A 27553-nucleotide genomic window follows, 5' to 3' on the forward strand; every position below is an offset into this window, starting at 1 on the left:
TATTAACACTGTAGTGCGTAACTTTTGTCGTTCTTGTGGAGTTTTAGTAAAAAAGCAACTGGACTTCTTCTCTTGTTTGAAGACGTTTCACCCCTCATCCAAGAGGCTTCTTCAGTTCTGAGACTAATGCAAGAAACAGGTGTGTCTTACCCTCAGGCCGTGGGAGCGAGACAGGCCCCTCAGGGCCCTCAGGGCCCTCAGCGGCCTCAGCATCAGCATCAGCCCCACTGAGCCTCCCAGCACGTCCACGGTCAATGACATCAGAGACATCTGGTGATGACATCATACCTCACTCAACTATCATTCAACTATTGACACACTCATCAAACTGGGTTAGCCCCAGTCTAGTCAGCAGACCCTCTGAACCCAGAGTCAGAGTCATTGATCAGGGTCTAACAGCCAATAGTCAGAGTCACTGATCAGCCATGGTGGGATGTCGGAATGGTGGGATGTCTAAATGGTGGGATGTCTACATGTTGGTATGTCTAAATGGTGGGATGTCTAAATGGTGGGATGTTGGAGTGGTGGGATGTCGGAATGGTGGGATGTCAAAATGGTGGGATGTCTAAATGGTGGGATGTCTAAACATTATACATGTTTTACTTATTTATTGTTGAAATTAATGCACTGATCATGATCTCGAATGGTGGATGTGTGAAACATAATTTCGTTTTTATGTGACGCATAAGAATGACAAATAAAACCTATCCTATCCTATCCTAAATGGTGGGATGTTGGAGTGGTGGGATGTCGGAATGGTGATATGTCTAAATGGTGGGATGTTGGAGTGCTGGGATGTCGGAATGGTGATATGTCTAAATGGTGGGATGTTGGAGTGCTGGGATGTCGGAATGATGGGATGTCTAAATGGTGGGATGTCAAAACGGTGGGATGTGGGAATGGTGGGATGTCTAAATGGTGGGATGTCAGAGTGGTGGTATAATCAGAGTCATTGATCAGGGTCTTACAGCCAAGATGAGGAAGTCGATCCAGCACCAGACGTTGGTGAAATACTTCCTGAGTCCGTAGCCGCTCCACTTCAGCAGCATCTCCACCAGGAACAGGAAGGTGAAGACCCGGTCGGCCTGGACCAGCACCGTCTGCAGGACGGGCCGCTGCTGCAGGTGGATGTCCTCGAAGGCCTGTACACACACACACACACACAGCTCAGTGATCTGATGTGATGACTATTTACTAACTAATCAATAACTAATAATAGGATTTAATGAGGAGTGTGTTCACCAGAGCTGCACTGCTGAGGATGATGATGAAGATGATGAAGGCTTCAAAGGATGTATGTTCCACAATGGTGAAACACGTTCTCCTGAAGTTAGACCAGACCCTCCCTGAGCCCCGGGACGTGTCTACATCCAGGAACCGACAGCAACGGTAACAACCTGACACGAAGAAAATGAGCCACACATTGTAATATAATTGATGGATCTTTAGAAACATCAGGAACTCATTAACAGTTGAAGCCTCGAACATGATTCTGTCTCATTTTAATTATTGTTTGTTGGTCTCAGGTGCATCTGTCAACCAGGTTGGTTGCTACAAGGTCTCTTCTCAAACAAGCCTGAAAATCTTAGACAGAAAGCAAATATTACACGCTTAGCTTTGATAATTTAATGACGTATTCTGATGTCCGTTTAGTTTACAAAATTACCCATAATGTTGCTCCTCTCTCAATGAAAATCTTTGTCAAGCTCCGTTCTGAACACGCTATCGTCAAGATCAGACATTTCCAAACGTAGCTCTGCCCTTGCTCAGTCTGCTTCCTCTTTTAAATCTGTCAACTCATGGAACAATCTCCCAACTCATCTGAAACTCTGTAAAGACTTCAACGTTTTTTCATGTGAAGTCAAAAACCGGATTCTAAGGAATCAGTCTTGTCAGGTTCAAGCCTAAATTATTTTAAACTTTCTCAAAGTATGAAGTAGTATTTTAATAACTGTATGTTCCTATTTCCTTCTGTTTGAGATATGTTTTATACCTGAGTGTTTGTGACGTGTGTATAGGTGTGTACATGCACATGTATGGATGTTTGTTTTATTATGTAAGTTGACAATCTTTATCTTTTTACTGTTCTTACTCACCTGACCAGGGACGACGGATGGAAAGTAGCTAGCAAGATAAATCCAGTACAAAGCATCTCCTCTCATTTTCAGACTAATGTTATTTTGTTCATTGTCTCTGATACAAATAAACTTATTAAACTAAACTAAACACACACTCAGTCCCTTAGAATGTGTGTGTGTGTGTGTGTGTGTGTGTGTGTGTGTGTGTGTGTGTGTGTGTGTGTGTGTGTGTGTGTGTGTGTGTGTGTGTGTGTGTGTGTGTGTGTGTGTGTGTGTGTGTGTGTGTGTGTGTGCTCGTACTCTGGCAGCAGCAGTCTTCAGGTGTGTTTCCTTTGTCTCCGTCCTGCAAACAGAAACAAACAAATAACATGTTTGTTGATGTCTGTTTGTTGTTGTTTATGTATGATGTCATATGTGCTGATAAATGTTTTTTACTTGTTGCTTTTTGTCGTCGTCTTCACATTCAGGTGTGTTGACCTTGACCTCTGACCCCGGCTGGTCTGAGGTCACAGAGGTCAAGCCCAGGTCGACGTCTGACAGGAAGGAACCAGAACAATCAACACAAACATCTGGTAGAGACACAGGACAGCCTGAACCTACAGACCTACAGACCTACCTGAACCTACAGACCTACAGACCTACCTGAACCTACAGACCTACAGACCTACAGACCTACCTGAACCTACAGACCTACCTGAACCTACAGACCTACCTGTCTCATGTCCCCGGTCCCGGTTGCCATGGTTTTCTTTCTGTCCAAACAGAGTCACGACATCCTCCAGGACCCAGGTCCTGGTCCGAGCAGCACACCCTCTGATCTGATTCACGGCTCTGGACAAGTTGTTGTGTCCTTCTGTTGGAGCTGACAAACGACCCCCAGCGACGGAGCTCAGCAGCAACGACAGGAACAGGTTCAAGACCTGGAGGGAGATCAGGGACCGGATCAGAACCAGGAACGGTGAACTGACGCTGCTCGTATGAAAGTGACCTCTGTCCAGATACGTAGGAGACTATCTGGGGCAACAGGCCATCAACCGCTTTAGGGCGGATTTATTTATTTGTTTATTTAGACGGGACAGTGCATATTAATGGACACTGAGTACATGAGTACTCACTGTAAATACACTGGACTTAGCACTGCTGCTAAATTTCATCTGTAGTCCCCAAACAAGACAACAGTTGACATAAAAGGTCTATAAAGACAGAGGACCGATAGATAACAAAATAAGTAGATTTACATGATTGCAGGAGGATTGGACATGATTCATTGAGTTATAAAAACATACAATTACACACGCTCAGACTAGATATGATTACTTTACCCAGACTGAACATGGTTACATGATTGGACACTGACTACGCTATTGCACACGCACCGGCCATAGACATACAGCTGCACACACAAGAAAGACCCAGATTAAGCATGACTACGGGTGCTCACAAGTATCGGTAACGCTTTATATTAAGGTCCTTGTAATAAGCATTAGTTAATAGGTAATAAGGCCCTTATTGATTACAAGATGCTTATTAACATTATTATGCATTTATAAGACTATATATGTATTAATAGACTCATTATAATACAGTTAATAGAAGACTATAAGAGATTTATAATAACTTATAATAAACTTAGTTAACTGTTTGTTGATGCTTATGAACATTAATAAAATCCTTATGAGTATCTTATAATTGTTCATAATAAAATTACAAACACATATATTGACTCAACTAGCCCAATCATTATGTCTTTGTTATGCCTTTATTAATCTTAAGGTCTGTGTAATAAGCGTTAGTTAACCCTTTGATGCACAACATATGCACACCCCCTCTAATGCGCAACATGGGTCTAAAATGACCCGCATTCATTTTCCATGTGAATTCATGCTGGGTGAGTGTTTCTTTGTGGTATCTTTTAAAATCTATATATTTTATGATTGAATCCTCCAAGTATCATTTGAATATCTTGTTTTTAATTAGTGCAGGGTGTTATTTCCATTTTTACTTTCTTATTTTATGAACAAATAGACAAAAAGTCTCAGAGAGTGGACCAGTTAGCTAGCTAGCTGTTGACATTTCTACATTATACTGTATTAGTTAACTACAGTAGAACATGTCACCAGCTAGCTAGCTGGGTAACTGTTGACATGTTCTAGCTGGTGACAACAATAGAATATTATTCTATTGTTGACACCAGCTAGAACATGTCATCATGTTAACAGTTAGCTAACTTGCTAATATTAAGGTATTTCCCTTTATGACAAGTAATGTATACTTATTCAAGGTAACTAAAACCTTATCAATTATGCACAGTTATCTTTAATGAGTCATCAAATGTTTCTTTAGGTAAATTGGAATAATTGTAAAACAAGTAAATATGATTATATGTGCTTAAAAAAGAATATTTAGGCATTCGACGGCCTTCTAAGGTTTTCCTCCAACACCGAGGAGATCATCAAGAAGTGCCACCAGAGACAATACCTGCTCAGGAAGCTGAGATCGTTTGATGTGAACAAAGATATTCTCCTGACCTTCTACCACTCCTTCATTGAGAGCGTACTTACATTCTCATTCATCTCATGGTTTCACTCAATCAGCCTGCAAGACCGGACACGCTTACTCAGCATCACCAAAGTCTGCTCTAAAATCATTGGACATCCTGTTAGAGCTTTGTCTGCCTTTTGTGACCAGCAAACACTCCGCACCGCTCACAGGATCCTACACGATTCCTCACACACATTACATTCTGTGTTCGAGTGGCTCCCATCGGGACGCAGACTGCGTTGTCCGCGCTGCAGGACACAAAGGAGGAGGGCCACCTTTGTTCCCACAGCAGTCCAACTTATGAACAATGACCCCTCCCTGTCTCAACAACTTTGCCCAGCCCCCGCCAGACTGAATGCACATAGCACTTTAACATGATGCACAGAGCACTTTGAAATTGACAGCTGCTAGAATTTTTTAACTGAAGCACTTTGTGAATGTTTCTATGTTGTCTGATGTCTTGTTTGTCCTAATGCTGCTCTTTATGCCTTTTTAAATTGCCCCTTGGGGACAAATAAAGTGTTTGATTGATTGATTGATTGATTGATTGATTGATTGATTGATTGATTGATTGATTGATTGATTGATTGATTGATTGATTGATTGATTGATTGATTGATTGATTGATTGAAGAAAATGATAAATACTGTGCAGTGATTTCAAAGATATAACATTGAAATAGCCTACTCAGATAGAATAAACTATGGCTAGCTGTTGACCACAGTAGAATATGTCAACAGAGCTATTAATGGGGGGAAAAGGACAAGTAATGACTAGTCATTATTGTAATCAAGGAAAAAATGGTCTGTTGTTGGTATAGATAGTGAGGAAATGCTAAAATTAAAGTATTCTTGCTATACTTGTTTTTTTCAACTGGTCCACTCACAGAGACATTTTTGTTCATTTTTGTTCACAAGTAAGAAATGAAAAATGGAAATAATGACCCCACTAATAAAAAACAACATATTAAATAATACTTGGAACATTCAATCATAAAATAGATAGATTTCAAAAGTTACAGCAAAGAAACTATCACTCAGCATGAAATCACATTGGAAATGAATGTGGGTCATTTTAGACCCATGTTGCGCATTAGAGGGGTAGTGATACAAAATGTGTTTTTATTAAAAAAGTGAAAAAGTAAAAAATAAAATAAGGATGTATTATGATCAAAAACAAGTTAATTGAGGAATACCTGGAATTCTATATGATGAAATAAATTTTTCGCAAAGATATAGCACAAAAAAACTCACTCGGGTCTATTTAGACCCATGTTGCTAGGTAATAAGTCTCTTATAAGTGCTTACAAGTATTAATAGTCTCATTATAATATAGTTAACTCATTGAGTGCCAACCACGTAATTTCTCGTTTTTCGTTCCCATGCGTTGAGTGCCAACAACGTAATTTTACGTTTTTTGCTTTTTTTTTAAATTATGAAAATAGACACTTTAATACACATTATATGTAAATTTGGGGACTCTACGACGAGGAGAACTGAAATAGATGACGATCAAAGTCACATGACAGCTCATGATCTGGAAGTTTTTATCATAACTCAGCTTCTGCAAACGGAGTTCTGCATGCAGATGCAGCGCAGATGCAGCAGCTGCTCTGCTCTCACCCGCGCTGCTGCTCCAGCTGCTCCAGCTGCTCGGAGCTGAACCAGGAAGCTCTCAGCCGACAGTCCGCCCGGTCTTCAGCTGGAGCAACACCGTGTCCTCCCCAAAGTCCTCCCGCGGTAAAATCTGATGGTCTCTGGGCCAAAGCAGACCGGCATCACCGACCCGTACCACAGAAGGACCGCGACCACCGGCGGGACCGGTCTTCCCGAGCCGCGGTGGCCGACTGACCCTCACGCTCCGCGGGGAGAAGCTGTGACACGGCACGGTGCGCCTGTGTTATTGTTGTTTAGTGGCGCCCCCCCCGCCCCCGATGGTGGTTTTGTGAATAGAACAACAACTGTTGTATATATTTATCTTATACGAGCCCTTTGATCCAGAAATGCGAGTGTCAGAAGAGCGACAGACACAAACAGAGCACCTTTCATAAAAGACGCTCTATCTCCTTTTCTAGAAAAAAAGGAGGGATTTTGGTGAAACCCAGCCATGTTTAGCTTGACTTTTCTCAGGAACAGAGGCACGTAGAAACAAACGGTTTGTGGTCATTTGAAGCATTAAGGTAAACCTTTCAATTGAGCCACAGTATGTGTTGGTGGCAATAATATAGAATACACTGTGGCTCTACATAAAAAGTCAAAAATGGTCTAAATTGCCGGTACACTTGACTAAAACTTTGGAAAGGAGCGCGGCACTCAATGAGTTAATAGCAGACTATAAGAGATTTATAATAACTTATAAGAAACTTGTTAACTGTTTGTTGATGCTTAAGAACATTAATAAAATCTTCATGAGTATCAATCTAGCCCAACCATGATGTCTTTGTCATGCCTTAATGTTTTTTTTGTTTGATTTATTAACATTAATATATACTTTATTGCTCATCTATTATAAGTTAACTATGCACTTGTTAACAGTTAACTATGCTTTTTGCAGGTACTGGATCTAAAGCGAGAACAATGTCTTATTAAGGCTGATAAATCTTTTATTATGCATTTGATTTTGGTTTTCAGAAAAGTGCGTCGGAGGAGAAGAGCAGACTTGTAGAGAAACTCCTGCACAGTTTCTTCTCAAAAATCAGTTTTCTGAGTTTGTTTTGTGTGTCTGGCAAAGACACTTTTTTTTTTCCCTCCTCCTTCCAGTGTTTTTGAGGGACCGCTTCTTTTCTGCTTTTTCTCAGTCTGTGTATAGTCTATGCTGTTGAGTGATTCGTCTACCTCTTTCGCTTTTATTTTGAAGGCAAACAGCAAAACCGGAAGTTCCGGTTTAAGCTAGCCGCTGATAACTTAACACATGCCCATGTGTAAGATGGAGTTAGTTGCCCAACATTTTTGCCCCCGAATAGAATTCAAACCCATTCTGGGCCTCGAAAAGAAGCAGCTGACAAGAGGAAGCGTTGTGAGACGGAGGATGACTCTTCTGGTAAGTTTAACGGCTGCTAACTAGTTAGTACAAACTCAAACATGCATAGCTAACGTTAGCCGAAGCTAGTGTAGACCTAGCCGCCTCATGACTGTTGCTGCCCTACGGAAGCGCTCCTCTGTGTATCAGTGAGAAAGTTTTTATATTAAAATGTAGTTTATTTTGTCTCCAGCTAGGCTTATATACAGTACATACAGTGTACATTGTCGAAATATATAACTTCTCTCTTTCGTTGTGCATTGTCTGATATGTTCTTGACACTTTTCTGTACATGATAGCCTACTGTACTTACTGCTGTGAACATTCAGCACAGTCATTTGAGTTTAATGAAATGTGCTACATTAAGACTCTATTTAAAATGCTTGAAAATTCAACTGTAAAGTGTTATTGCAGGATATATCGAGACTTTTATTTTTATGTTTTTATATATATATAAAAAAAATGCCATTATGAAAACTCAGATGTAAATTTCCTCCATACTCATTCTCTACAGACCCCTCCTCTCCTCAAGCTCCTCAACCTCAGATGATGGCAAGAAGAAGAGGAAGAGGGAATTGCTTTTGATGCAAACAAGAGTGCAAAAGAGCAGCAATTAAATGTTCAATGGAATTAAAAAAAAATAAAAATAAAAGTGTACTTTTTTTCCCCAAACACCTGTTTTAGGTTATTTTTATTTTTATACATTTTAAGTATAAAAATCACGTTGCACTTTGCAAAATTGCACTTTTTTGAGTTAAATTATGTTTTGTATAATATGCCTAAATGTTTTAAAGGTGCTTTCTACCTGTTTTAGGTGATTTTTATTTTTATACATTTTTAGTAAAATGTCTCTTTACTTAAAACAATGTTGGGCTTCACTGTTGAAACATTTGTATTACTATGCAATCTTTTCTTTACATTTTATCAACCTTGACCACATGTATTGTTCATTACAGATGTGGAATTTGTGAAAATCATTGTTAACCATTAATAAATGCATTACAAAAGATTTATTAGACTTAATAAGGCATTGTTCTCGCTTTAGATCCAGTACCTGCAAAAAGCATAGTTAACTGTTAACAAGTGCATAATTAACTGATAATAAGTGCATAATAATGCACAATAAAATATTTATCAGCCTTAATAAGACATTGTTCTCGCTTTAGATCCAGTACCTGCAAAAAGCATAGTTAACTAAGTGCATAGTTAATTTATAATAGATGAGCAATAAAGTATATATTAATGTTAATAAATCAAACAAAAAAGATCAATAAAGGCATGACAAAGACATCATGGTTGGGCTACACTCAATGTGTTTGTAATGTTATTATGAACAATTATAAGATACCCATGAAGATTTTATTAATGTTCTTAAGCATCAACAAACAGTTAACAAGTTTCTTATAAGTTATTATAAATCTCTTATAGTCTGCTATTAACTATATTATAATGAGACTATTAATACTTGTAAGCACTTATAAGAGCCTTATTACCTATTAACTAACGCTTATTACACATACCTTAGGATTAATAAAGGCATAACAAAGACATAATGATTGGGCTAGTTGAGTCAATATATGTGTTTGTAATGTTATTATGAACAATTATAAGATACTCATAAGGATTTTATTAATGTTCATAAGCATCAACAAACAGTTAACTAAGTTTATTATAAGTTATTATAAATCTCTTATAGTCTGCTATTAACTGTATTATAATGAGTCTATTAATACATATATAGTCTTATAAATGCATAATAATGTTAATAAGCATCTTATAATCACTTATAAGGGCCTTATTACCTATTAACTAATGCTTATTACAAGGACCTTAATATAAAGCGTTACCCAAGTATCTAGTAGTATAGTATAGTATAGTAGTATCCAGGGGTGGAAAGTAACGAGTTACATTTACTCAAGTTACTGTAATTAAGTAGCTTTTTTGTGTACTTGTACTTTTTTGAGTAATTTTTAAAATCAGTACTTTTACTTTTACTTGAGTACATATTGTTGGAAGAAATTTACTTAGTTACATTTTAAATAGCTTAAGTTACAAAGTAAAAAATATATAACTCTGTGTGGGTCGTCAAAAGTAGCTACGCTGCTGCCGCCTCTCTCACAGCAGCAGCAGGTAGCTACACACCTCTTTCCCCCTCCCTGCTACGTGAGTTAGTGCATAACAGGGCTCGTCGCTATGTTGTCGTCTTAATATTAGCCATTAGCCACAGCTAGCGGTTAAAAGCTGACGTTAATGATTAAAGACAACGTTATCAGGCATGTCCATCTATTCGGCTACGTTTACGGTGACCGTGCCAGACACACCGGGGCTGAAGGCCGGACCGGCGGTCCGTTGAGTTAAATGTAGGAGCCCAGTCAGATCCATGGCCATGCTCAAAGGAACAGACAAGCAGCCCCCTGCTTCAGAGCAGTTACAGTAAAGAGGCAAGAGAGAGAGAACCTACAGTAACCCCCCCCCTCCTCCTCCTCCTCCTCCTCCTTGAGAGCAGACAGGAAAGACAGTAAAAAAAACAGGTGTGTGTGAGTGAAAGAGGGAGAGAGAGATTTTTCTTTTCTTTTTTTATTCGTATTGAAAATGGTATTGAGTATCGAATATTTTCCTTAATATCGATATTGAGTTGAAAATGTTAGTATCATGATCATGATCGTGACAACCTTAGTGCCAGTAACTGTAACTGTCCATCTGATTGGCTCTGGACAACTGCAGTGTCAGAAGGTCAGAATCAAGTCAAAGATGATGGAGACAGTGTATCGATGGAGAAGGGACAAACTTGGAACACAGAGACATGCACAGAGAATGTTAGGCCAATCTCTGGCCAATCTCTGGCCATTATACCCCCCCCCCCCCCCCCCCCCCAAAAAAAAAAAAAAAGTAACTAAGTAACTTGTACTCTGAGTAAATTTTAAATGAACTACTTTTTACTTTTACTTGAGTAGATTTTTACACCAGTACTTTTACTTTTACTTGAGTAAAATTTCATCAAGGTAACTGTACTTTTACTTGAGTAGATTTTTTTGGTACTCTTTCCACCCCTGGTAGTATCTAGTCTAGTATCCAGTCTATAAGTTGTGCATTAAAAGTCCTAAAAGTCGGACACTCTCTAATATTGATGGGTAGCTTGTTCCATTCCAAGCATCCTTGGATTGATAACACGTTTTGAGAAAATGTTGTGCATCTAAATGGTACCTCACAGTCCCCTCTTGGGACGATGCCAACATGGGATGTGTTCCTACCACTGGGCCACACGGCAGCCCAACGGACCCTGTCTCTGACGGACGGGCGGACACGTGGGCAGGGCCGGCCCTAGGATTTTGGTGCCCCTAAACAAGGTTTTTGTTTGTGGCCTGCACTCTAAGCGCAAACACCTTGGTTAAAACTGAATACAGACGTGTTTATGCCCTCTGAGGTCTGAGGCCATTTTCTCAACTTTTACATATTTTCTTTAATTTATCTTTTTAAGATACTTGCTGATGTAACAATACTCAAGTGTTTTATGTATTTTGGAAAAATGTCAAATCCCTTGTGAAAACACACCTTCAGTCATGAGAATGAACTTTTTTGGTGCTTGAAATAGGATATGAATACAGTAATATAAGTTAGTAGAAATAGTAATACAAGTGTAGAAAACAAGTCTAAAATGAAAATTTGTAAGATTGCTTTTTTTTTTAAGTATATTTTTTTGGGCGTTTTTGCCTTTTTTTTTAATTTTTTTTTATTTGATAGCACGCAGTATAGATAGACAGGAAAGGGGGAGGCAGAGAGAGGGGGAATGACATGCAGGAAAGGTCTGCCCGACGCGGGATTCGAACCGGGGACGCCTGCGTTGAGGACTGTAGCCTCGACATGGGGCGGCCGCCTTAACCACTGCGCCACGCACCGCCCCGTAAGATTGCTTTTTGAGCACAAATGTTCTCATTCTGCCATTCTATTTTCACCAAATGTCTCAAATGTGAGATAAAAGAAGCTGAATATTGACTTCACATTACATATAAAGCTCATAGCTGCACGTGCAGACCTCAGGATGTTTAAATGACTTGATGAACCCCGGTACCTTTCTGATCATGTGGCCCCCCACCTAACGGCTGTGGCCCTGAACAACAGCATAGAGGGTTGATACCAGTGGCCGGCCCTGCACGTGGGACTCACCAGCAGGTGTCCAACCACCACGACCACCATGTAGAAGGTCAGGCACAGGCCAGGACTGGAGACCTGCATGCAGTCCCACAAGGTGTCCACCCACTCTCCACACAGGACCCGGAAGACCAGGACGAACGTGTGGAAGAAATCGGTCATGTGCCATCGGGGAAGCTCGCAGTCCTCCGCTATGCGGCAGACGGCGCACTCGTAGTCGTCGCGGAACAGCTGCGTGCCGACCACAGAGAAGACGAAGACCATGACGAGCAGGATGAGAGTCAGGTTCCTCAGGGCCGAGAACGCCGACCACACGATCCGGAGAAACAGGTGGAAGCCCGGCCACCAGCGGGCCAACCGCAGGACACGCATCTGGACACAAGAGAGACAGGAGAGACAGGTATGTTGTGATGATGATGAAGATGAGGATGATGATGAAGAGGATGATGATGTCACACTGACCATTCGGAAGCTGCGCATCACCGATAAACCCTCAACGTCGGCCAGTCCCAGCTCCAGCAGACTGAAGATGACAAGGATGAAGTCCAATCTGTGCCAGCTCACCTGTAACCAAGCAACAGAACAGTCACACACACTGACACACCGACACACACACACACTGACACACACACACACACACACACACAGGAACAGACAACACACGGTCTGACCTTGAAGTAGCCAGCCGGTCCCATGGACACGAGTCTGAGCAACATCTCAGCTGTGAAGATCCCAGTGAACACCTGCAGGGGGGGGTCAGAGGTCAGAGGTCAGAGGTCAGATTGAGGACAAATCCAGTTGAGAGTGTTGTTTTGTGCTGCAGCCTCAGACTAATTAACTTCCTGTCTATTACGTCACATTTGTACTGAGAAGCATCGTTGTAACATTCACTCGTTGAGTCGTATTGTAGAATACTGATGTAAGATCTACACGGGAAGAGAGGCCTGTTGACCATCAGAGTGTAAGTGTGAGCCTGACCAGCTGATTGGGGGAGGGGCCAGGTGGTTAGACACGGAGCTCTGGGATCGGGTGGGGCCAGGTTTTATGGGGGGCAACCGCCATTCCAACATCCCACCAGTCCGACATAGGCCTCTAATTGTCTAAATGGCAACACTTGTCTGAGTGGTGGTATGTCTAAATGGTGGTATGTCTAAATGGTGGGATGTCTAAATGGTGGGATGTCAGAGTGGTGGGATGTGAGAGTGGTGGGATGTCTAAATGTTGGGATGTCGGAGTGGTGGGATGTCGGAATGACAGCATGTAACCAGGTTTGATAAAAGAACAGCTCAGTGGCTCTCTGGGCCGTAGGGAGAGGGTTAGGGGTTAGGGTTAGTCAGGCGGCCTCTCCTGCGTTAAGTTGTTTGTGTGTTTCATTTTTTCATGGTATTTTTCCTTTTTATCCGGGCCTGGTAACAATTGAAAATCATTTTGTTGTTATGCACGCCTCCTTCCTTTCCGTTCATGGCATCTTTCAGCCAAGCTACACACCCACATGGTAACACTGTTGTGTTCTCACTTCACCACTGACCAGCTGTGAGATGGACAAGTGCTCCTCGAACTCCATCGTCATTGGATAATGCTCCATGGCCATGAGCACGGTGTTGAGGACGAGGCAGACGACGACGATGAGGTCAAAGAACGGGTTTGAGACGAAGGTGTGGAGCTGCTGCTGCCAGCAACCACAGCAGGTCCACGTCAGGAAGGACACGCAGCACCGACGACACCCTGCAAGAGACACAGCTGTCTTCTGACTGTCCCCTGACTGTCCACACGAGACAACACAATGCATTATGGGTCCTCAGGTGTGTGTGTGTGTACCTGCCACAGCCCAGTGTTGTTCTTCATGGCTCTTTGTTGCTGCAGCTGAGCTCTTCAACACACAAACACACGTGTTTGTATTATTAATATTATTTATGATCTGAGATTGAGCTGCATTCTAACAAATCACAGACTCTCAGCTCCTACCTCCCCCTCCTCCTCCCTCCTCTTCATCACCTCCTGGATCTTATTGAACTCGTCTTCTCTCTGTTCGGCCTCGGCGACCTCAGCTCTGTCCTTCTCAACAAGCGCCTTGGCAACCACGGCCAGTATGACACTGAAGAGGAAGAATGAGCTGGAGAAGCAGAGGAGCAGGAAAACGATGACATGGGATTTACCATCTGTCTGGAACATCTGTAGAGAGACAGAGTTGTCAAGTTAATACTTTGAGGAGCCATAAAAAAATGTTTGTCATGTGTTTTCTTGATATAAGTGATGACTGCGCACGCCGGTAATCGCACCACTCTGCGTACATGAACACCTCACGTAGTTGTTCTGTGTTCCATTAACTCAATAAAATGAAAAGGCCAAATATGTGAGGCGTTCATGTAAGATCAATTTCCAGTTGCGTAGTGTCAGAAAATGCAAGCGCGCGTGTGAACACTTAACAACATTTGTCAAACAGTGACAGATGGACGTGCACACGCTGTTAGTACAGTACGCAGCTTCTTGTCATGCGTGAAATACAATCTGCACCTAACAACGCAGGCACGCACAACAACATTTACTAAGTTAGGGGCATCGTTTGACTCAGTTGGTCGAGCAGGCGCCCCATGTGCAGAGGCTGTAGTCCTCGCCGCAGTCGGCCCCGTATCGAATCCCGACTCAGGCGGCCCTTTGCTGCATGTCTGTCTCTGCCTCCCCACTTCCTGTCTCTCTCTACTACTACGCAAAATCCCTCCACCCCAAAAAAATATACTTAATACAGTATTTACTCAGTTAGTTGCACAGTCATGCACGCACTCTGCTTATTTTGATATCGATGGAACCTCATTGTGTGTGCGTGCGTGCGTGCGTGCGTGCGTGCGTGCGTGCGTGCGTGCGTGCGTGTGTGCGTGTGCGCGTGTGTGTGTGTGTGTGAGGTCACCAGGGTGGCCAGGTCTTCCCAGTAGTCCTGCATCATGAGTCTGAGGACATTGAGCAGCGACCAGCCGATGGAGTCGTAGTTGGTGAATCCATAGTTGGGGTTTGACTGAGTCCTCAAACAGGTGAAGCCTTCAGGACACGTCCTAAACAGTCACATGACCATCATTCAGTGCACAGTACATACGGCTCTGGGGTTATATACACCTGGAACACCTATACACAAATGGAACACCTATATGCACATGGAATAACTATATACACCTGGAACACTTGGAACACCTATATACACCTGGAACACCTATACACAACTTGTTGTTGATGTTGACAATAGTATCAGTATCACAAAAACGTACCCGGCCTGAGAAGCGTTTCCACACCGCACAGCATCAATGTGACCTTGGACGAAGTATTGATTTGCTGTCAAGTAATCAGACAGACAGGTGATCAGACAGACAGGTGATCAGACAGGCAGGTGGTCAGACAGACAGGTAATCAGAAAGACATCCTCCTCTTACATTTGTTGTTGATGTATGTGTTGAAGTCGAACCTGAACCGCGTCTCGACTCGCCCTGTGTCATCGTAGGCTGAGGTGATCAGACAGACAGGTGATCAGACAGACAGGTGATCAAACAGACAGGTGATCAAACAGACAGGTGGAGAGTCACGTGGGTACGGCGAACAAGATGGCGGCTGTCTAGGGATTCTCCGCTCCCCGACATGTAAAATCGTTAATTATTTCAAAATAGAGGCTCGCATTTGATTAAGATTTACCTCCGCCTTTAAGAGAATAGGGTTGGTGTTGTTTTATTGAAACGAAACAACAGAAAATAGGCAAAATGTCGTCGTCGAAGTATTTTAAAAGTACAGACCGCATGGCGACCCGGCTAAGCCCCCAGCATGAGGAAAGCTCGGCAGGTGACTCATCTCCCCCCCTCGACTGTTTGTTCACAGAAATTACTAAAATGAGCACAACACTGTCGAGCGTCGCGACGGATGTCTCGACAATTAACAGTGCGGGCCATGCAGGAGAGATTGTCGGAAGCCGAGACACGCATCATGCGCCTGGAGGAAGCTACGGAGCAGTCCCTCACTGACGAGGACAAGAAAAGTAAGCTAATGGAGGCAATGTGGGTGCGCATTCAAGTCATGGAGAATCACAGCAAAAGGAATAACGTGAGGCTGGTAGGTCTGAGGGAGACATTTGGGACCAATGGGACATTGTTGAGCTGTGTTCAGAAGATCTTAGAAGAGGGACTGGGGATTCGGGCTGACGCTGCTGAGTTTGAAATTGAGCGAGCACATCGCCTGCTCGCACCTATGCCGGACCCAGAACGACCGCCGAGACCGGTGCTCATTAGGTTCCTGAGACAGTCTGCGAGAGATAAAGTGATAAATGCGGCAAAAGAAAAGCGTGGCATCGTATGGGAAGGATGTCGGCTGTCGGTGTTCCCCGACATGACGAAAGAGTTGGCGGAGAAGAGAAAATCCTTCACATCAGTAAAGCGCAAGCTTCAAGAGATGGAAGTGAAGTACACACTGGCCTATCCGGCCACACTGCGGTTTAAGTGGCAGGGGAAAAACGTGAGTTTCACCACAGCAACGGCGGCGGACAAGTTCATCAACGACAACAACCAGGATGAAGGCTGAACATCTACGAGGGAGGAGATCTGTCGCAAGTTTGTATTCAAGAGCCCATACGTGTTGTAAAGATTACGTCGGGGGGAGTTCCACTGGGCAAAGCTGCCACCGGGGATACAGGCGGGAGGAGCAGTAACCCACGGACCAGATAAGGTTTTTTTTTTGTTGGACATTTAAAGCTGCACACATGACAGCTTCAGGACTGTCAGACGTTGTCTGGCTTGAATTTTGTTTTCGTTTTCTTTTTTCCTGTTTTGTATTGGAAACGTTCTTTTTCCAGTTTATGTGTTCATGTTTTGTAAAGTACAGGGCTTCTAAGAAGGATACCATTAGGTGTAGACATCTTGATCATACACAGTGTTATAGATGGTTATGGAAAGAGATCTGAACAATTATGACAAGGAGATGTATATATAGATATATGTCTTGGAATATTAATGGGAGTGGGAATCCAGTCAAAAGGCGTAAAGTTCTATCATATTTGAAGACTAATAAGGCAGACATAGTTTTCATACAGGAAACCCACCTAAATGAGGGGGAATCAGAAAAATTTAAAACAGGTTGGGTCAGACATATTTTTTATAGCTCACTGTCAAGTTCACGCAATGGGGTAATGATTTTGGTCAATAGAAACATACATTTTGTGTTGCTTAAAGAGGTTAAAGACACAGAGGGACGAATGATATGTGTGCAAGCAATAATAGAGGGTATACAGGTGATACTGTGCAACATTTATGCACCAAATAAAGGGGACCCACACTTTTTTCACGAGGTGAATAAGGTTCTAGGAGAAATGGATGGGCAAATAATACTGGCAGGAGACTTTAATCAAGTGATGGACCCTATCTTAGATAAAAGTCGGTTTAAAGGTCCACTGATGACAAAAGATAGGGAAGCAATACACATGTTAAAAGAGGATATGGCGCTTGTAGATGTCTGGAGACTTACTAATCCTCGGGAGAGGGAATATACTTTTTTCTCCCATCGCCATAGATCACACTCTAGAATTGATATGTTTTTAATTGCAAGCCCTTTAATTAATAGTGTAAGTAGTTGTAATATACGATCTATTGCCATTACAGACCATGCAGCGGTGGAATTGTGTATGATTGCAGGACCGGATATGGGTAAGAACACCAGATGGAGAATGAATACCTCCTTATTACAAGATAAAGGCTTTAGGACATTGTTAGGTGAAGATTTGAAATCTTTCTTTGAGCTAAACATAGGCAGTACAGAGAATATTGCAACAGTATGGGAAGCCTCAAAAGCCTATATAAGAGGGAAACTGATAGCCCACTCAGCTCTGAAGAAAAAAGAAAGCCTAAACAAGATTAGAAAATTGGAAGGTGAAATTAAATTAAAAGAAAATGATTTGGCACAAACATTTTCAGAATCCAAATATCAGGAACTTTGTAAGCTTAAGTTTCAGCTGCACGAAATCTACAATAAAAAAGTAGAATACTCCCTATATAGATTAAAAACTAATTTCTATGAGGGTGGGGAGAAAACGGGTAAGATATTAGCCAGACAAGTGAAAGGAAAAGACACCTCAAGTATAATTTCAGCGATTAAACAAGGGGATAAATTGGTAACCTCAGCAACAGACATAAATAAGACATTTCAACACTATTATGAGAAACTCTATACATCAACAGTATCCTGTAATGATAACCAAAGGGAGCAGGAACTGTTTTTCTCCAATATTGATATGCCCAAACTTGACATAGATCAAGCAGAGAAGTTAGAGTCTCCTATAACTGAAGGAGAAATAAGGAAAGCTGTATCATTGATGAACACTGGGAAATCTCCAGGTAATGATGGATTTCCTGCAGAGTATTATAAAGAATACATAGACATTCTGGCTCCAGTGTTGGTTAAGGTATATCAGGAGGCTTTTGAGAAAGGCCATGTACCACCAACATTTAATGAAGCTCTAATATCGCTGATTCCAAAAAAAGATAGAGACATAACAGACCCAGCTAATTTTAGACCAATAAGTTTGCTTAATGTGGACTCTAAAATATTGACCAAAGTGTTGGCTCTACGTCTTCAACAAGTTTTGCCCATCATTATACATGGAAATCAAGCTGGCTTCATGAAGAATAGATCTTCCACAGATAACATGAGGAAATTAATACATTTAATGTGGCTTGCCCATTCTAAAAATGTCCCTATAGCCGCCATCTCTTTAGACGCCGAGAAGGCTTTTGACAAGGTAGAATGGGGCTTTCTCTTTTCTGCTCTGTCACATTTTGGATTTGGTCCCTGTTTTTCTCAATGGGTAAAGATATTATATAAAGAACCAAAGGCAGCAGTAATAACTAATGGAGTAATATCACCCTTTTTTCGCCTTTCTAGAGGGACCCGTCAAGGGTGCTCCTTAAGCCCCCTATTGTTCATAATTTTTTTAGAAACTCTGGCTGTTAGTATTAGGAAGAATACAGGTATCAAGGGAATTGAGTGTGGTGGCCAACAACACAAACTGCTGTTATTTGCAGATGATATCCTAGCTGTGGTGACAGACCCTGAGACATCCCTGCCATGTTTGATGGAAACTATTCAGTCCTACTCTGAACTGTCAGGTTATACAATTAATTGGAATAAATCTGAGGCAATGCCATTGACTCCATTATGCCTCCCTTACATGGTAGAAAAATTTAAATTTAAGTGGGTACCTAAAGGTATCAAATATCTTGGTGTTAAACTCAGTCAAGATCTGGGAGAGCTGCCTTGGTTAAACTTTAACCCTTTATTACAAAAAATTAAAACAAATCTGGAGAAATGGGTAAAGATTAAACTTACGCTGTGGGGAAAAATTAATATTATCAAGATGATAATAGCTCCTCAATTCAATTATTTAGTAATGATGTTGCCAATCACAATACCACCTGCTATTTTTAAGAAATATGATGATGTGGTCAAACAGTTTTTATGGGAGGGGAAAAAAGCTCGAATTAAACTAAGTAAACTTTGTACTCCTAAGGAAAAAGGGGGATTAGACCCAAGGTTATATGCCATATCTTTTGAAATGGCTAAATTGGCCAAATATTGGAAGCTGACAGATAACAGGCTAGACTGGATAGATACTGAGAATGAGTTGTGTTCACCATTCAGTGTAAAGGAGATACTATCTCAGCGCAGTGACATAAAAAGTCCAGTGCTAGTCCACTCTAGGGAAGTATGCTGCCCTGCTAAGCCAGACCGCAGTAACTACCGAAAATTCGAAATTGATTTTTTTGTGAAATTTAACTTGTCAATAAATGTTTTATCTTGTGTAAAATTTTCAGCGGTCAATATTGCTCAGTTTTAGTTTTATGAGGTATGAAAAATTGCAGTAACTACAAAATCACTCTTGAAACTAAGCCAAACCGCAGTAACTACAGTTACTGCACTCTGTATCTGTTTCCCTGTACAAAATCACGCTCAAAACTGAGCCAAACCGCAGTAACTGCGCAGTTACTGCACTCTGCCTCTTTTCGCCTGCACTCCAGCTGTAGTTACTGCGCTCTATTACACACCGCTAGCCAGTTACGGTAGCTAGCTAACGTTAGCTTCGGCAGGTTAGCACCAGCACAGGGACCGGTTCGCCCCCCCCCCACCGCTGTTCGGACCCTCCGACCCCCCCCTCCCGGACCATCGGACCCCCCCCCCTCCCCCCCCGTCTCCCCCCCACCCCCCGGACCCTCGGACCGTCGGACCCCCCCCCCCCAGCTATCCATGGTGCTGAACCGGTGACGTTGTTTACACTGTGCGCCTGTCTGTGAAACGTGCGCTGCTGCAGGGACTGGGCAGATCTGTCCCACTTGCTTTCTCCCCCCCTCCGTTATGATCTACCGTCCCACAGAGTAGAAGAAATACCGGTAGGCTACACTTTTTTTTCCCTTCCCCGCTCCGCTCAGCGCGGCTGAACCCGGCTTGTATGCGGCTTGAGCTCAGCCCACACGGGCGCGAGTCTGCTGCAGCCCCCGCTCCTGTTGACAGCAGATGGGGGAGAAAAAAATATATTTCTCTGCTCTGATGCTTTGGTTGAGCTTAGGCCATGAAGAAAGAAGTTTGTTAAGTTCAGTAAAAAGACCAGGTAGAGGCTAGACAGGCTAGAAGCATGCTGGAAAAAAACAACAACATTGTAGTTACTGCACTTTGCCGTAGCATTACCTGTGTATTTATTTAAGGAAACCTGGCACCAGAGCGCAGTATCTGCTTTTTAGGGGTCAAATATAAAATATGTGGTCATATATTTTATTGCATAAATATTACTTAATGAAAACCTGTCAAATCTGTGTATTTTCACTAATCTACCTACAACACATTTGGAAGGCTAATCAAAAAACTTTAAAGCCATTTTTCTCAGTTTCACTGTTCGCGTAGTTACTGCGGTCTGGCTTAGCAGGGCAGTATGGGCCAAAGCACATAAAATGTATAAGGTTTCACATCATGTACAGCCATACGCTTCACTATGGTTTAATCCTGCCATTCATATTGGTAAAGTGTCGGTGTACTGGAAGCAGTGGCATTCAAGAGGTATATGTACAATAGGAGATCTATACAAAAATGGACAATTTTTGTCTTATGAGGAATTAATTAGTCATTTTAAACTTGAAGGGAAACAACATTTTTGGAAATATTTACAAATCAGGGATTGTGTAAAATCTCGAATTAGTAACTCCTCAGAGAATTCTATTATGGACTATATGAATATGCCACTTGAACGCTGTACAGCTTCACAATTTTATAAATCAACAAATTTTTCAGTAAGTGAGGAGTGCACTAATGTGAAGTTGCTATGGCAGAGGGACCTGAGGACAAATATTGCTCAGGAGAAATGGCTGGATATGTTGGCAGGCTGTGGGAAGTATGTAAAAGAGGCACGAGGGAAGTTCACACAGTATAAGATTATACACAGATATTATCACACTCCTGTGAGATTACATAGAATGAAATTGTTGAATGACAATAAGTGTTGGAAATGTAAAACAGGACTGGGAACTTTTTTGCACTGTATATGGGAGTGTACACTAGTGGCTCCATTCTGGGTAGAAGTTGTGGACTTCCTGAGTGAATGGTGTGGTTCAGCAGTCCCCTTGACTCCTGTTATGTGTCTTCTAGGGGACAGGTCTCAGTTACCAAATATATCTAAAGGAACATTTTCTGTTATCATGGTGGGCCTGATTACAGCTTCCAGAGTGACTCTAAGACATTGGAAGACGGCTGTGTCTCCTACTCTGAGGGAGTGGTTGGGTGCAATGGTGGAGACAGCATCCTATGAAGCTATGCTTTGTAGGTTGAAAGGCAAAGAGGAAGACCGGATGAGCTCTTGGGAACTTTTTTGGAGTCACACAAAGCAGACCAAAGACTAAATACAACACCTTATATCATTTATTTGATGGACTCAGTTTCTTCTCATGTGGATTCCTTATGTGTCATATTTGTTTGGATTTCATAATCTCTCCTTTTTGTATGTGAGAGGATGTCAGCACCAAAACCCACAAAAGAAAACATGTGTATCTTGAACCTGTACTTATTTGTATGTTTCTTAAAAGTTCAATAAAAATTTAAATGACAAAAAAAAAAAACAGACAGGTGGTCAGACAGACAGGTGATCAGACAGACAGGTGGTCAGACAGACAGGTGTTCAGACATACAGGTGGTCAGATAGACAGGTGGTCTTACATGGGTATTCAGTGATGTTAACAGGCCACATGACACAGCTGTTCCTCAGAGTTCCCATGAAGAGTTGTAGACCAATCACAGACAAGAGTCCGAACACCAGCACCATCAGGATGACGACCGCAGCCAATCTCTTCACTGATTGGACGAGAGCTCCAACAGTCGTCTTCACACCTGAAGAGTTTGAGAGGGTTGAAGTTAAAACCTGTGATGGGGGGCGCACTCACACACAGACACACACTCACACACACACACACACACACACACACACACACACACACACACACACACACACACAGACGCTTGTTGTTGTCCATTGAAGCCGACGATGACGTCCACTTCTGTCTTCACGGTGGGTCTTCTGACGGCTGTAGAACCCTATCATGGATCCACTGTTGTGTCTTCTCTGTCTGTCAGTCGGTGGTCTGTTGTACTTCTGTGTCAAGATGCAGGTTCTTGTTTTGAAAGACCCGACGCCTGAGTCTCCCAAATGCAGTCGATGCTTGCTGAACCCGGTTCTGGACTTCGTTATCAATGCTGTTGTCTTCACTGAGGATGCTCCCCAGGTATCTGAATGATGGTACGACAGACAGTTGTTTATTGGCGACAGTGAAGATGGGGAGTGTAGGAGGGATGTTGGTGCTCCACTGGCAAACAACCTCTGTTCTGACAGTGTTGATGGTCAGTCCCATCCTTCTGTTTGGACAGTGTTGATGGTCAGTCCCATCCTTCTGTTCTGACAGTGTTGATGGTCAGTCCCATCCTTCTGTTTGGACAGTGTTGATGGTCAGTCCCATCCTTCTGTTCTGACAGTGTTGATGGTCAGTCCCATCCTTCTGTTCTGACAGTGTTGATGGTCAGTCCCATCCTTCTGTTCTGACAGTGTTGATGGTCAGTCCCATCCTTCTGTTTGGACATTGTTGATGGTCAGTCCCATCCTTCTGTTTGGACAGTAGGGGTGTCAACAATAATCGATTCGGCGATGCATTGCAATGCGGGACATGCACGATTCAGCATCGATGCGGCAACGTGCCATAATCGATTATGTCACTGTTTATTTTCTGGCCTCAAATAAAGTTGTAAAGTTTCAATTACCTCCGGGGGCGTTTCCGGAGCAACGACATGCGCAGCCTGTAGCTACATGCTAAGCAGCAGCACCAGCAGTAGCAGCAAAGATATTCAATAAATGGTTTATAAACCGTCTTTGGTAGCAGTGTTGCCGCTGGCTTTCTTTTTCCTTTTTTTTTTTTTCACCCGCGGTCGGGTTGAGAATTAATTAATTAACGCTCGTGAGTCCGGCCGTGTTGGGTCCGAGATTCAACAAGCCGGTCGGGTTTTACCGTCACTACAGGCAGTATGCCCGTTTATCACCGATAAACACAGTAGAGGAGGGTGAGTGACTGAGATGGGGGACCTGCCGTGCCGTGTAAAAACAACCACAACAGAAAGTGTCACGACTTCCTGTATCTGGCCCTTCAAAATAAAAGCCCCGTAGTCTTTCATATAGATAAGGTTTGTTTGTTTTTTCCTGCGACCAATCGACCAATGAAATTTTGGTCGGCTAATTTTTGGGGGCAGCCCTAGAAGTGATTTATGTTTTCTTTTTCAGGTTTGAAAATCCCATATCCAATATCATTCAATTTTATTTTATTTTATTACATTTATGTCAAAGATACAGGAGAGTGATAATACACACACATAGCAGCCGATAAAATCTGTTGTTCAATATTTCATGACTGATGAAAAATTTGCCGTGTTGTGTGCAGTAGAATTTTGATGCATTGCAATGCATCGTAGAATCGAATCGAATCGAATCGTTACCTGCTGAATCGTAATCGAATCGAATCGTGAGGGCAGTGCCAATGCACACCCCTATTGGACAGTGTTGATGGTCAGTCCCATCCTTCTGTTTGGACAGTGTTGATGGTCAGTCCCATCCTTCTGTTTGGCCAGTGTTGATGGTCAGTCCCATCCTTCTGTTTTGACAGTGTTGATGGTCAGTCCCATCCTTCTGTTTGGACAGTGTTGATGGTCAGTCCCATCCTTCTGTTCTGACAGTGTTGATGGTCAGTCCCATCCTTCTGTTCTGACAGTGTTGATGGTCAGTCCCATCCTTCTGTTTGGACAGTGTTGATGGTCAGTCCCATCCTTCTGTTTGGCCAGTGTTGATGGTCAGTCCCATCCTTCTGTTTTGACAGTGTTGATGGTCAGTCCCATCCTTCTGTTTGGACAGTGTTGATGGTCAGTCCCATCCTTCTGTTCTGACAGTGTTGATGGTCAGTCCCATCCTTCTGTTCTGACAGTGTTGATGGTCAGTCCCATCCTTCTGTTTGGACAGTGTTGATGGTCAGTCCCATCCTTCTGTTCTGACAGTGTTGATGGTCAGTCCCATCCTTCTGTTCTGACAGTGTTGATGGTCAGTCCCATCCTTCTGTTTGGACAGTGTTGATGGTCAGTCCCATCCTTCTGTTTGGACAGTGTTGATGGTCAGTCCCATCCTTCTGTTTTGACAGTGTTGATGGTCAGTCCCATTCTTCTGTTCTGACAGTGTTGATGGTCAGTCCCATCCTTCTGTTTGGACAGTGTTGATGGTCAGTCCCATCCTTCTGTTTTGACAGTGTTGATGGTCAGTCCCATTCTTCTGTTCTGACAGTGTTGATGGTCAGTCCCATCCTTCTGTTTGGACAGTGTTGATGGTCAGTCCCATCCTTCTGTTTGGACAGTGTTGATGGTCAGTCCCATCCTTCTGTTTTGACAGTGTTGATGGTCAGTCCCATCCTTCTGTTTGGACAGTGTTGATGGTCAGTCCCATCCTTCTGTTGCCTTAACCGCTGCGTTGAGGACAGCCTGGAGGTCTTCTGGGGTGGGAGCCACCAGAGCGCAGTCATCCGCGTATTGAAGCTCAAGGACTCTTTCATTGTGCAGCGTAGTTGCTTGTAGCCTCCTGATGTTAAATAGGTGACCGTCTAGCCTATGAGCGACTGACACCCCACTGCTGTCCTGACTCTCCTGATGGAGAAGCCGTGACACATATGAGGGAGATGTTGAAGAGACGGGAAAGGAGGCAGACCCCTGTCCCCCTATCGTCACCCGAGCATTCATACCATCATGGAACTGCCGGAGGATGTTCACAAACTTTTTGGACATCCAAACTTAAGGAGGACATTCCATAGGAGGTCTCTTTGCGCAGCGTCAAAGGCTTTGGAGAGGTCGACGAAGGCCATAAAGAGATTCTGATGTTGCTCCCTGCACTTTCCCTGAAGCTGCCGGGCTGTGAAGACCATGTCGACTGTTCTTGCTCCTCTTCTTTCTAAAGCCGCTCTGTGACTCTGGGAGTAACGGCTCTACTCACCCTCTTACCAGCAGCAGCGAGGAGTGAAATGCCTCTGTGGTTGCCACGGATGCTCTTGTAAATGGTGATAATGTTGGCATCTCTGCCATTGCTGTGGGATGTGTTCACTGGTCCAGACTTTGGTGATGTATTGGTGTAACACTCTTATGCAGAGGTTACACACACACACACAGACACACACACACACACACACACACACACACACACACACACACACACACACACACACACACACACACACACACACAGACAGACAGACACACACACACACACAGACACACACAGACAGACAGACACACACACACACACACACACACACAGTGACCTGTGAAGACTGAGATCATCTTCAGCGCCCGGGGAGCGATCCTCAGCACCGCCGCCTTCCCCAGGTCGACCACGTCAGGGGTTAGAAACCTGCAACAAGCACACCTTCATCATCATCATCATCATCATCATCATCATCATCATCATCATCATCATCATCATCATCATTCTTCAGTGACGCTTGCGGACCGCGGTGCGAGCGCCTCGGTCCTGTAATGGATAAATGCCCTTCGTTCGCGTCAGACGGTTCACGCCTCAGCGTCGTCCATTCATTTCTGATAATGGACATTATCCCTTACTTAATGGACACCTCGTCGGACATTATCCCTTACTTAATGGACACCTCGTCGGACATTATCCCTTACTTAATGGACACCTCGTCGGGCATTATCCCTTACTTAATGGACACCTCGTCGGACATTATCCCTTACTTAATGGACACCTCGTCGGACATTATCCCTTACTTAATGGACACCTCGTCGGGCATTATCCCTTACTTAATGGACACCTCGTCGGGCATTATCCCTTACTTAATGGACACCTCGTCGGACATTATCCCTTACTTAATGGACACCTCGTCGGGCATTATCCCTTACTTAATGGACACCTCGTCGGACATTATCCCTTACTTAATGGACACCTCGTCGGGCATTATCCCTTACTTAATGGACACCTCGTCGGGCATTATCCCTTACTTAATGGACACCTCGTCGGACATTATCCCTTACTTAATGGACACCTCGTCGGGCATTATCCCTTACTTAATGGACACCTCGTCGGACATTATCCCTTACTTAATGGGTCACCCCGCAGCCAATCAGAATCGAGTATTCACCCAGACCATGGTATAATGCTTAAATAACCCTAGAGGGTAATACAGTATATCCAACCAAATATTCATATTTTATTTTCACCGCGGTTACAACTAGTGTCTCTCTGACTGGACGTTACACTTACGGAAGGAAACGGCCTTTACAGCATTGATTAGTATCTGTAGTGATATTGATTAGTATCTGTAGTGATATTGATTAGTATCTGTAGTGTTATTGATTAGTGTCTGTAGTGATATTGATTAGTATCTGTAGTGTTAATGATTAGTGTCTGTAGTGATATTGATTAGTATCTGTAGTGTTAATGATTAGTGTCTGTAGCGTTATTGATTAGTATCTGTAGTGATATTGATTAGTGTCTGTAGTGATATTGATTAGTGTCTGTAGTGATATTGATTAGTGTCTGTAGTGATATTGATTAGTATCTGTAGTGATATTGATTAGTGTCTGTAGTGTTAATGATTAGTGTCTGTAGTGATATTGATTAGTGTCTGTAGCGTTATTGATTAGTATCTGTAGTGTTATTGATTAGTATCTGTAGTGATATTGATTAGTGTCTGTAGTGATATTGATTAGTATCTGTAGTGATATTGATTAGTGTCTGTAGTGATATTGATTAGTATCTGTAGTGATATTGATTAGTGTCTGTAGTGATATTGATTAGTGTCTGTAGTGATATTGATTAGTGTCTGTAGTGATATTGATTAGTGTCTGTAGCGTTATTGATTAGTATCTGTAGTGTTATTGATTAGTATCTGTAGTGTATTACTACTTATTACGCGGTGCTGACGACCAGGACGTCCAGCCAGTTCCACGGGTCTCTGAGGAAGGTGAAGCGTCCGATGCAGAATCCTCTGGCCATGACCTTTATGATGACCTCACAGATGTAGACCACCGTGAACACGTACCTGAACACACACAACATGATCAATGTATAGAAAATATATGTATATACATCAATAAAAACAACGTAAACAAACATCGTCCTCTGTCCTTATCTACTCAGTCCTCGTCTCCTCTGTCCTCGTCTCCTCTGTCCTTGTCTCCTC

At 42.8% G+C, this 27553-nt stretch overlaps 1 protein-coding gene across 1 annotated transcript in view; it reads right to left on the reverse strand.

The window, feature by feature from the left end:
- Positions 1-27553, reverse strand: part of LOC310987981 (sodium channel protein type 4 subunit alpha B-like) — a 47207-nt gene that overhangs the window by 6380 nt on the left and 13274 nt on the right. Inside the window, exons 6-23 of the mRNA XM_083974450.1 lie at positions 27284-27412; positions 25676-25764; positions 22002-22172; positions 15206-15274; positions 15044-15107; positions 14692-14833; positions 13752-13958; positions 13605-13656; positions 13315-13511; positions 12458-12529; positions 12249-12350; positions 11802-12158; positions 2791-2998; positions 2514-2647; positions 2379-2421; positions 1243-1397; positions 969-1142; positions 151-270 (exon numbers count right to left, since the gene is read on the reverse strand). Coding sequence (XP_083830576.1) covers positions 151-270; positions 969-1142; positions 1243-1397; positions 2379-2421; positions 2514-2647; positions 2791-2998; positions 11802-12158; positions 12249-12350; positions 12458-12529; positions 13315-13511; positions 13605-13656; positions 13752-13958; positions 14692-14833; positions 15044-15107; positions 15206-15274; positions 22002-22172; positions 25676-25764; positions 27284-27412 — 2485 coding nt within the window. The remainder of the gene's footprint in view (positions 1-150; positions 271-968; positions 1143-1242; positions 1398-2378; positions 2422-2513; positions 2648-2790; positions 2999-11801; positions 12159-12248; positions 12351-12457; positions 12530-13314; positions 13512-13604; positions 13657-13751; positions 13959-14691; positions 14834-15043; positions 15108-15205; positions 15275-22001; positions 22173-25675; positions 25765-27283; positions 27413-27553) is intronic.

The sequence above is a fragment of the Trachurus trachurus genome (assembly GCF_905171665.1).
Source record: "Trachurus trachurus genome assembly, chromosome: 6".
Classification (NCBI taxonomy): domain Eukaryota; kingdom Metazoa; phylum Chordata; class Actinopteri; order Carangiformes; family Carangidae; genus Trachurus; species Trachurus trachurus.